Source organism: Pieris brassicae, chromosome Z (genome assembly GCF_905147105.1).
Source record: "Pieris brassicae chromosome Z, ilPieBrab1.1, whole genome shotgun sequence".
NCBI lineage: Eukaryota > Metazoa > Arthropoda > Insecta > Lepidoptera > Pieridae > Pieris > Pieris brassicae.
In genome coordinates this window covers 5922182-5934790 of record NC_059680.1, presented here as the reverse complement: position 1 = coordinate 5934790, position 12609 = coordinate 5922182, and the positions used below count along the sequence as shown (strand labels likewise).

Sequence of the window (12609 nt, the reverse complement as noted above, 5' to 3'; positions counted from 1 at the left end):
AGATATCGACTGATTTGCGACTCCTATATTGTTATTATTATCGAATTAACTATTGCTTCGTGAATGAAATTCCTAATATTCAAATCATGATGCATGCTTGTTCATTTTCAGTTAGGGTTGACACGAATATGGATTTACCACAAAGTAGTCCTTTAATATTTAATGCTCAGAAAAAGAAACCTGTGGTCTTTTCAGGTCTGGACTTCAGTTTTCTGTTATTTCGTGGTCATTTCAGGTCAATCTAGGCAATTAGGTTAGGTTAGGTTGTCCTGTGCCTGACAATCGCTGTCAACTTTTTGGGTCTAAGGTTTCCTCATATTATCCTTTACTGTTCAAGCGAATGTTAAACGCGCACAGACAGAATGTTTCATTGGTTGACAGCTGGGGATCGAACCTACGACCTCAGGGATGAGAGTCGGACGCTGTAGCCATTACGCCAACACTGCTCTAGGTCCAATGAGGTCCCGATAAACGACTAGTAGTACACTTTAATACGACTTCTGCGTATTTCCGGGACTTTATAATACAACAATTAGTTCAGAATTACTCTTTATTAAGACATCAAAAATGTAGTACAGGATTTTTCAAATTTAACATCTATATTAACGGTAATACATCAAAGGATTATATAAACCAGATTATATAGATTTTATAACTTTAGTTGACAACACCAATTTAATTGTAAAGAGCGCGTACGCTCAGAAATTACAAGAACATCTATTCAGGAGTACAGTCGCGACATCACGTGAGTTTTCTATTAATTTTAACAGGCTCAGTTGTTCAAAAGATTGGCGAAAAGGCTTAATACGAAGTTAAGTCTTAATCCATTAATTTTAATGCACGCAACTGTACCTACAATATCCCTCATAACATTGAGATTCGATTACCATACATAGATTAACATCAAGAAATTGTTATTCTAATACTTCAACAGATGGTCCATCCGCATCTTTCTCATTGGCACTAGATGAAATTGGCAGTAATAACCTTTGGAGTATTGATACAATTCGCAATTTTGGTTCCTTTAAACTACTGCCTCGTGCCGACGTACACTGAGCTATCCTTTAGCCCGGCTGTGAGCGATCCTGGCCCGGCTCTCGCGATTCTCGCTCTCGGCGCGTGCGCGTACGCCGAGCGCGGGGTCAGCGCGGCGCCGGTCGGCCCCACCATCGGAGGCAGGAGGGGTCCACGGAACGTGCACCGGCTGCACGCAGATAGGCTTCTTTGAGTACCTCCTGGTAAATTAAACATAATTTATTGAAACAATATACTTCAATGGTGGCAATTGTTAGGAGTCTGTGCGGAGAGAGAACTGTTATGATTTGAGGTCCCAACAGTGCAATAATTCAACAGAAATCATCTTGATACTAAATGTGCGTTCATGTGTTTTTTAATCTTTAAAAAAAATGTACGTTGATCCATTTCTGTCTACCGAAGCAATACAATACGACCTTTATTACAATAATGTTGTATATATTTTAATCATACATAGGACCCTTACCTCCTTGGACAAGACAATATGTTTCCCTTTCCAATACTTCATAAGTCCTCTTTCTTGCAAAGTGGACACAATATCCGAAGACGCTATGCCCAAATTCTTGCTCAAGTCCCGTATGCTAAGAGCAGGTCCCTCGGCAATACACAGCTGGTTGAGGATCACCTCCCTCCAGTAGGACCGGTAAGAGATGAGACCCAGGTCCGATAGAGGGGTTTCCGGTGAACCAACTTTGCCTTCTTCTTTCGTTAGAAGGTAGCCTAGGAGAGAATTTCTTGTTTTATGAGGGTAGAGCAGTCGTTGTCGTTGGGGAGAGTGCCTTAAGCAACCCTCAAACCCTAGCGAACCGGTTGTGCACCAATAGACTTTACCTACTTCTGGTTGACCAAGTGGCTCTTACGGTGAAGGCAAACATCTTGGGTAAACCCGTCGTAGGCAAAAAAAAATTGATAGCACGTGTCAAAGAAGAGTGATCATAGAAATGGATGCAATCTAAGGTCATATAAGCCTACCTTGATTAATTATTTTGATTAAGGGTAGTCCGAAATATTTCCAAACAAAACAGTTAGGTACTATACTTACTAAAATCAATGAGCAGTCGCCCATAACCTTGCCTTTGATAGGGAGGCAATGTTAGTATACACGAGACGTTGTAGTTCAGGAAAGAATTCTTTTCCTAAAAAAAATAGATTTTTTTTCTCACAGAATATGTTAATAGATTCTACGTCAAGGGATTTCTACGTCTAGTCATAATTATTTACATGCTTAAATGACGGACAGTATAAGCTAGTAGATGATTGTCGACGTTTGAACCTCGACGTACGCAATTCATACCTGCGTATACAATTAGCAAACCACGTCTAAGACCCAAAAACACACAAGCATAAAAGGCAGATCCTAGTTTTCTACAAATTACAATATATATGTATATATAATATATAAACACACACACCGCTAGCTGTAACAAAAAAAATATATATAAAAATCTTAGGCTCTAGTCATTCATTAGCGTAATACGAAATTGTTTCATACAAATATTAAAAACCTATTTTACGATTTAAAATTTCTTGGTAGAGTTACGTCAGTTTTCTTTCTTTCTTTAGATTAATACGGACTTGGTATGTATTTTGTGTTATTCAACAATGTATTGCTTACCTTACTGAAGTATCCGATGATATGGCAACCCTCTCCATCAGCCGTAGTCATCACATAGAAGAGGAATGGTTCAACATCATAGTACAGTGTTTTATGGTCGAGAAAGAATTTTGCGAGCAGGCACAGTTGCTGGCAATACTGCTTTTGCTTGCGACCATCCACTTCCCATACGCTAAGCGAATCTTTTCTGTAAATCTGTCCCAAACACACTTCATATTGTTGAACAGTGTAATAAATATGTAAGAAGTGTCTGTTTAACGTAATTATATTTATTTATTTAAGCCAGCATAAAGAAACAGACCAGGAGCAAGACAACATTACGATTGAACATATTTATTTCTCACAAAAAATTAAATTAAGTTGTAAACGGAGTAATAAAGGTCTGTACGGTTCTTAATAAATTTTCTCTACATATAAGTGAATTAGCACTCTATTTATATAAGAAAACATAAGGTGTGTAGTAATGTTGATTACGTGGCGGAATATTGGTAACTGTAAAAGGTGCACAAGAGTCACAAAATACGAATACCATATCAGGGCGAAAACTATGATCACTGACGCGCTTATTCGCCTTACAATTGAAATTAAAACATTGCAAGATGAACCGCCGAAGCCACCCGATGGAGGACCAGTAAAGAGAAACGTGGGAAGGCCACAAAAGCAATGGGCTGACGACATCATAAAGGTTTCTGGGGAGAAATGGATGGAGGAAGCAAAGAACAGATCCAAATGGTAAGTTCAAGAGGAGGTATTTAATAGCTCTATATTTCAGAACACGACATAATATAAATTAAAATATCTTTATATAACTATAAATTTTACAGCATGGAACTAAAGAGGCTTTATTCAATATTTATAAAAGGTGCAATGCAGCCAAGTATTTTATTTGAGAAGAGATTCAAGAGGTGATCGGCCTTGTTGGTCAGAATCGTTAATTCGAACCTCAGCGGTCTCTCTTCAGCATAGGGTAAACACAATTTGACCGAAAGAGATGACGATAACAGTACAGTATAGATTTAGGGTTGACTGTAAGGAAAATCTCACCTCATCCCCCGGAGGGTGTCGCCAGACGCACTTAGCTCTGTGTCGATTTGCGCCGGTCTCGCAAGCCTGGTGCTTCAAACAAAACTCGCATACGAAAAGTCGCGGCACCCTCGCCGCGGCTCCTGGATATGGAGATTGGTATAGGACCTCCATCATATATTTGCCCATCACCACATATCTGAAATGTCGTTACAAATTTTCTGTGCGCAATAAAAACTGGATAGTTCACATCGGAATGATACAAACGCAAAAGCAGCTCTATTATACGCGTCAGCAAAGGGTTGTGTGACCCCTGAAGTGAAGTGTCAAAGTTGGTAGAATTTACCAAGAAAGTTTACATACAGCATATGCTTTGTCAGAAGTGATTCCAAGATAAGTTTTTGTACCAGGCGTTCCCAAAGCTGCGACATCAATTGGATATTGTAAGAACCAACGAAATTGCGACCGCTATTAGAAGTTATAGAATAACGGCGTAATACCGGGGTTGCTTTTTTTCTATGGGTATACTAGAAACATGAACAAATTTTATAGCGAAAGCGCTTTTTTCTTAAAGGACACAAAGTCGTATTACTTCAGAATATCATTAAATTTAAATCTATAACAAAACATATTTCTCATACATCTTATCACAAATAAACAACGTGAAAAACACAGTATGGCTTTTTTATAATGCAAAAGATATGCATTTTTTTGTAAAAGTACAAGGAATATATAAATAACTAAAGTCATACATAGCAGCATATCATTTTATGATGTTTACACAAAAGATAGTTACATTTCTAGAAGTGAAGTACGAGTACAAAGCGCGAAGCGGTGCGTGGCGCGCGACTATTAACTAGATCTGTCAGCAACATGAAAGAATTTTGATGTTAGTCATAATTTTGTAATACAAACGACTATTGCATTGTACATTGAAATAAAAAATCCGGGAAAGTGCCTTAAATTGGTCACTATTGAACAACTTGTGTACCACAAACCTAGTCCCTTTATCCGTTGGTATATCGTCCAATCCCTCCTCCTTTTTCACAGCAGCCAGCGCCTGTGCATCCCGGAATAGCCTGAGATCGTAATCCGGCGCAAATCCATCGAGGACCGGCTCCCTTTCTTCATTGTAGTCTTCATTATTCGACTTTGCTCTTTGGTCATTGCCTTTCCATTTGCTTCGCAAATCCTGAAAAAAAGCATACTCTGCAAATCCCAAACACATGTCGCAAATGGAACATATATAGCTTTCATTTTTTATTAAGCTAAACTGTTACCGTTACATATTAAGATAAACACACCGACATGTGTTAGACACAAAAGGCTAGTCACCAACTTGTTTGTAAATAATATATGCGAAGACATTTAGACCATAAAACAAATAAACACTCATAAAACACACTGGCAATGTGTGTGTGGATTGTTTGTGTTAAAATTCGTGGTAACTGGTACGGTTAATTATTTTTTATAAATACATATATTTTATATTAATTTCTTTTCCGTACCCACGATCCAATTGTAAGTGTACTTAAATAAAACACAAATTTCACCTTGATTTTGAGCTGATAGGCACGCTGATCGATTGTGGGCATAGCTCGTGGTCGGTGAGTCATCGAAGCCTTAGCTTTTTTCCCAATAGTGGCTGCAGCACTACGTTCTTCTGCCGCAGCTACGCACCAGGGGCCGGTTACGTTATGGTAGACGGGGCAAGCGTCGTAGGTAAAGTGTCTATCCGCTACTCCGCCTGAAAATATTGCTTTTTAATTAAATAGGCAAGAATATTATTTATCTAACCACAACATGAAAATTTACATACACAAAATACACAGTTGAATAAATAGTTAGAATAATATACAAAGCAGGAATATTCTGCCAGGACCAACAATACTAAACGGACAGCAGCCATATTAAAGTCCTCTTTACCTTTTTATATGGAAATAGCATCGCAACAAACACAACAACAAACAGCCTCTTCTTCAATCTTCAGTTCACGTATTAAAATAAGGCCGAATAAATGAATAATGTTACCTAAATGTCCAGTAGAGTCACATCCTCTAACTGGACACTTTCTCTCAGAGGGAACTGTTGGTTGAGATGGGATGACTGGAGACTTAACCAGGGCCACTCGGGCTTTGGTTGGCTTTTTATCTTCTTTACTGGAAATACATTTACTTTTACAAGGCCTTGAACTTATATATATATGCAGACCCTATCAATTCTATATATAACTCTATTGATTAGTACTAATAAAAATAAGTACTGGCAATAGGTGAAGGAGCTACCTATCACATATTCATAAAGCATAATATGAGTTACCTCTTTCCTGTGCTTTTTCCTTCAGCATCAGATTCGGTGTCAGAATCTGACGGATTGAGCTTTGCCATTCGTGAGGCCCGAGCGGTTTTCGAACGCGTTAACTTCCTCGGCACAGTACCAACTGTTTCAGCTGCTTCGCGGCTTGTGCTAGGTTTTTGGGCGTCTTGCTGATATGAAACACAACCATATGGAAAAGATTTATGTTTTATAATGAATCTACAAGGTCGCGCATTAATTGGGTAAATAAAAACAATTTGTTCCCTTTTTTGTTTCTTGACAACTCTATATCTTTCTTACAGGTAGTGTCAATAATCTATCTATCTCTTGTTAATAGGCAAGAAAATGAGCAGCCTGCCCCACACCGTCGATTAAATGCTGCAATGAGGCGTGCCGGTTTATTTTACGATTTTCTTTTGACGTAAAGGGAATCATAATATGGGCTCAACGTAAGAAAATTTCATTGGACAACCATGATTCGAACTCAAGATCACCGAGTTGTGAGTCGCGCCCCTAGGCATTAATCTAGGTAGTAATCACACACAAATTAAAAAATCATACATTTGATTTAAAAAATATTTTACTTATTGATTATTAAAAAGTATTTTAAACATTTGACTTTTTTGACTTGACTTAAACTAAAAAGTGTTATAGATAAGATATTAAAATAATGTATTTTATATATATTTGATCAACCTCTTTAAATCAATTACTTCAAAGTGCCGGAGCTCACTGTATTTATATGGTATGCTTACAACATATGTTTTTCAGGATATGATACCAGGTTCAGCAAATAGTTAATAATAATAAAAATAATTTATCCAGGATTAAATAGAGGCTCAAAGTAATATACTTCCTAAAAACCTAAAGGGCTATATCGATACTATGTGAATTATTGATATATGGAAGACTGATTCTAGGGATTGTACATACATATGTTAAAAAAAATTAATTTAAATTTATTGATCAACATATTTTTTTATTCATGAAGCAATTATATTTGTATAGAAAAAGTAGCATAAGTAAGTTGTTTATTTTATGGACTGTCACTATTAAATCAATGTCTAGTTGTCCTTACTTAACCCAGACTTGATAAGTTTAAATTAATACAAGAACAACATACCAAACATCCATCAGCTTTTCATATATTAAAATCACTTAAATAACTTTGAGTATTTTTATACTGCTAGAAGGCTCAGAAAAACTATTTGTGATTAAGAGAGGATTTGTATGTGATTTAAACAACAAACAAAGAAAATAGTAATGAATTATACCCAAAATATTAGAAAACAATTTGTACCTTAGGAGGCTTGGCTATAGCTGAATCTTTTTTCTTTTCTATCTCTTTCTCACTTTCTGATGATCCAGAATCTCCAGATGACGGACATGACGTACACAATTGTGGATTTTTGTTCTCTGGCACTTTCTTTGCAAGCTTTTGAGGTGTGTTTGACTTATTTGTTTTTTTCTTGCCACTAACCTCATTATCTTTAGAGCTTGAACATGGTTTTTCAATGGTTTTTGAAGGTGAAACATTTTTTTCTTCAGTTTGTTTCTTTTGTGTTTTTTTGGCCTTGGTTGGTGCCTTAGATCCAGTTTTAGCTTTATTTTTGCTCTCTGGTTCAGAATCCGAGCTATTTTCAGGTGAAAATATACTCTTCTTCTTGGACAAGCTTTCACTTTTGATTATTCGGTTTGGAGCTTTTGCCGTTCCAGATTTGGCCCCTGCAGCTTTTGCTGTTGGTTTTTTCTTAGCTAATACGCTAGCTGCATTTTTCTTTTTTGCTCCACCTCTTTGTTTTTGCGGCATTGGTTTGGGACTGGGTACTTTTGACCTGTCTACTTCACTTGAGGATTTGTTTTTAGATTTGGCTGCTTTTGTTGGCTTGCATTCTTTCTCCTTCTTTGGTTCACTGGAAGGACCTTGTTTTGGTGATTTTGGTTCGGTTTTTGGTTGAATATCTGATGTAGAGGATTCTGAATCTGAACTGCTGGAACCTGATCCTGAACTGGTGGAGCTAGATCCGCTGCTACTGGAACCAGAGCTGGACCCAGAACTACTTTCCGTGCTACTCTTGCTTACCTAGTTAAAATGATATTGGCTCAATAATTATGTAATTTTTTTAAATACTATATTCATACTTGAACATGCAAGAACATCTCTTAATTCTTAACATTGCTGTTACATTTAATATGATGCGATTTCTAAAATTATTTTTTTTAACATATATATTATTGTATGTACGTTTATTAAGCAATTGACAGTTTATGTTTGAGAAGCTTGTATGTTTTTATATCAATATTCGTGGTTACTTTATTAATTACAACAGAAAAATACCGGATACAGTTAAAGAGCGTAAATCGTTGAAATAAAGTTTGAAACTATATTATAATCAATAAGTTATATACTTACTTCAGGTTTCTTCATTATATTCTTGAATTAACAATAAATAGAAAGCAGAAACATGAATATCTAATAGAGGATTTTTTTTCAATGTAGGTAATAGGTATATCTATAGTATTTAATGTAGGTAGATTGTAGGGTAGAAGGTATTGAGTGTTTTGATAAAGAAAAAGAAAAGGAGATAAAGTTTGTCTCTTTCTAATGACATATATGTTTCTGACAGTTCAAATTCATTATACATGCACTTACGTCTGTGAACTAAAGTTTGTTAATATACCTTAAATTAAGTGTGTATTTTTTTAGAGATTTTTTTATAATATTTTGATTTGTATTTCAGCACTTCTACTTTTTTTATTAGTGATGGTCGCTGTATGTGATCTTTGACGTTTGTCAGACTGACGTATGACAACCGATTGAGAGTTGCACTGAGATTGTCACACTGACAGCAAATCTGATTGACTTACAAACTAAAATATGAAATGAAAAAAATCTATTCTTCGTTACGTCAAAATGTTTCGAAATTGTATAAATGCTAGGTCATCATAGGAAGAGTCATCCACTTAAAATATTTTTTTTTGGATCGTTCATACTTTATGAACGATATCTAAACTGTTATCTTCTACTCATGTCAGATAATTCATTTAGCTAAAGATAATATATTGTTTTGTCTATGTTATTGACGCAGTATTTGAATTTCGAATATGTATAAACGTTTAAATTATACCCATTACTATAATTATTGCTATTAAACATATTATGTTTCATTCTATTATTACATGTATAATAATGACATAAATTGCAATGTAGTATTACCTATTACCTAGCACCACTACGTACAATGTGCGTGTTACTTATTTCGAAGGTTCTAGCGACATTTCAGTAGTTACACATGCACAAACTAGATGGCCCTCATGTAGCGCCTTTCATATCAAAAATTCTCTACACACTTAACCCGTGACGTCAAAACCTGTCTCGATTTTAATTCCAATGTTGAGTTTTATGTTTTACGTTATTTCCAAAATTACGTCATCAGCAGATGTAGCTACTAGGATTGATCTCTACTCCTCCATTCGTACTTGAAAATTGCAATATTATCATTTTTTTTATCCGTAGTAACTTTAGTAGTAACTCAGTTTTCTATTGAAAATCCGTATGCTTTAAAATGAGTAGGCCTATAGTGCTAGCATTATAAAAATTAGGTGATGCAGTTGTGACACATTAGGGTCTTAAGGTAAACATGTAAATGTTTGTCTTTTTTTTAAATATGTATTCTAGAATTGTTATTTTTTTCCGGTACTTTTAATTCGGAGCCTATTTGTAATAACCACTTTCAAAAATGTATCAAAAGGTTAGGTAACAACAAATTTTAGTTTTAAGTCATAGGTATATATTCAATTATTTAAACGACAATCATGAATATTTTAAAAAGAACTTATGTTTTGAGTTTGTTATGATTAAAATTTAAGTATTCTTTTAACCTCACCAAACTAGCACGTCAATACGCGACATTACAGTGTTTGACTGTCGGGTTAGTTGTAAATGAATTAGAGACAAATTTTACCTTAATTTGTTTCAATAGGAAAACGGGGTTTTAGTTTAGATATATAAAAGTATTGCTTGTAATTTCTCTTAAATATACATTACACCTGTACATTACTTACACAAAAACACGTTATGGCATTACAAAGTAAAATATAACGTCATAACATTTTATTTTACATAATACAGCTAGAAATAATAATTTAAATAATTTCATATTTAGAAGTTACCTTTTGAAATGCTGCGACGAATATGTGTTTAATCCTATACATTGTGTGATTTTAGGTAAACCGTATTGTGTACGTCATCCGAAAGGTGATTCGCTTTAAATTACTTTGAATCACGCGATTTCAAATGTGTTTGGATACAGATCGCCCAGAACACAAGGTTAGCGATAGGGTCGTCGTCTTTCAAAGCTTAAGATGGTGACAGTTAAAATGGCTCACTCACGATCAAGGTAGATTTTTTATTGAACTTATTTCGTGAACACAAAATAACACTCACATGCACATCAGTTACCGGATAATGATTAAATGCAATATACCCTGGGGCCAGGTCGTTGATTATTTTATGAAATATAACCCAGCCTAAAACGTCTTAACTACAACGTTCGTCCGAGTTAGCACCTTAACAATAAGTGAAATAACGATCGGGGCGCGAATAAATAAAATTAGTGTCAATACAAATGTCTTTGACAAAGTTAAATTGTTTTTGATAATTAGATTTTATTTCAACTTTCTTGTTAGTAACAATACATATTAGTAGATGGCGCCTATCATTTATTAACATATTTAGGCTGATCATATCATTTAACAGAGGATATTAAAAAGTTTAGGATCAGTTAGTTATGTAATAAAAAAATTGAATATTCAAACGGTTTCTAATCTTTTACACTTTTTAAACTCAAAACTATATTGAAATATATATGTTTTGTAAGCCCCAGCCAATTTTAACATTAATTTATGAAAATGTATTCATAGTTTTTGAGACGACTGAAACGAAAATTCTAGAGATTCCAATCAACCCTGCGTCGAATGGGTTCGGAAATACTCAGTGGGCGGCTGGTTCCACAAAGTGGTGGTGCGCGGCAAAGACTGCCTTAACAAGCTCAGTTGTGGAACGACGGACGTCGAGGTAATACGGGTGGAGTTTCGTATTTCTGCCTTGACGTCCAATGATGAGACTCAGCTGCATTTATTCATCCGAACAACTCCTCTGAACACTCTCCATGGTAAATGCGGTAGAAGATGCAGATTGACCCCACATCTCTTCTCTGCAACTCCATGGGAAAGAGACTGGTCGCTGACGATTTGAACCGCTCTTCGTTGAATATGATCAAGTGGAAAGAGCTAGTACTGGGCAGCTCCCGGCCAGAGGTGAGAACAGTACTCCACCTGGGGCCGAATTTGCGCTTTATACGGTGGCCCGGATTGAAGTACCGTCTCACCTTGCTGAGCAAGCTTTTTAAAGGCTAATTTAGCGTTTCCCTTCAAATGACCTTCCCTTACCCTTCAATGATGAATGGAGTGTGTTTTAAGAGTCACCAAGTATCACGATTTCAGCGGATGGGATCTTTTCGAGCAGGGAATCTGTAGCAGAAACAGAGCCTGAGTCGAAACCTGTTACTAGTTTTAAGGGATTTAGCGGGAGTCTCATTCACCGCACGAAACGCGATTACAATAAGATGAACCCATTGAATCACTTCACGCCTGTTTTCTGTGAGACGGTGGTACTGCCCCGGTTGTGCCAGCCCATTTGGCTGAAGCCCGAAAGCAACCGCATGGCACTCCTACTAGGAAGGTGGTTGACTGATTGCACTGCTGAAATGACATCTGTTACAGGTTGTTTCACCCATATATATATTTATTTTTTGTTTATGTTGTTTATTTGATTCTTTCTTTCTAATAACACGACCATGGCCATGGCCACAAGGTAGATTTTTGTATATTTTATTTATAATTTAACTACAGGTTGCTTATCCACCAAATACAATTCTATTGTACTACAAAAACTAGATAGTTCCGATGGCTGGCTTATGTATACGATAGGAAATATTATTCACTAGCTTATATTATTCCTCGTTTCTTCAATGAAGTTCCTAATTGCATAAAGTAAATTTGTATGTGGATATAATTTGTTTAAAAAGTCTTACGGGACGTTGTCGTAGAAATAATCGACTTAGTTAAACGTCGCATATGTTTAATTGTTTGTTTATCTAATGGTTAAGCCATAAGTACGTATACAGTTCATAGATAACGCGAAAATAACAAATATAGAGCGACTGCTAAATTGTAAATAGCGTTTAATACTATTTGGTCTAGATGGCACTTACAGGGCGCTAATTGGTGTGATTATACCTATTTTGAAAGGGCGCACAAATTGACCTTAATGATGTAATCTTTTGTATTCTCACTCTTTGTTCCATGGATTACTGTGCCATTCGGCTCTTTTGTTCTTATGTAAATAGGAATGCCTTTAAAATTACTATATACGAACTATATTTAGCTAAGAATACTATAACAACAAGTGGACTGGATTAGACAAGTCCTTTGTTCGAGAAGACAAACTGAGTGAGTTACTATCTTTTGGGTTTCCTTTATAAACGAAACTTAATTAAACGTAACTTAATTTTTTTATAAGGAATTAAATAAGTTTTATTTTATCCATTAATTTTCCG

At 35.7% G+C, this 12609-nt stretch overlaps 1 protein-coding gene across 2 annotated transcripts; it reads right to left on the bottom strand.

Moving 5' to 3' along the window:
* Nucleotides 1-536: 536 nt before the first annotated feature.
* On the bottom strand, nucleotides 537-8512 carry LOC123718882 (histone acetyltransferase KAT7-like). Of its 2 annotated transcripts, XM_045675839.1 has the most exons (12): nucleotides 8403-8512; nucleotides 7290-8072; nucleotides 5993-6159; nucleotides 5705-5832; nucleotides 5227-5420; nucleotides 4672-4865; nucleotides 3695-3872; nucleotides 2651-2845; nucleotides 2448-2453; nucleotides 2078-2171; nucleotides 1502-1755; nucleotides 537-1235 (listed from the first exon to the last, which is right to left on the bottom strand). In XM_045675839.1, exons 1-12 carry the CDS (start codon nucleotides 8415-8417, stop codon nucleotides 1143-1145), a joined length of 2301 nt encoding a protein of 766 aa, XP_045531795.1. In that variant the 5' UTR covers nucleotides 8418-8512; the 3' UTR covers nucleotides 537-1142. The 2 variants fall into 2 exon arrangements, with proteins under 2 accessions (XP_045531795.1, XP_045531796.1); XM_045675840.1 differs by lacking the exon at nucleotides 2448-2453.
* Between the last annotated feature and the right edge of the window lie 4097 nt (nucleotides 8513-12609).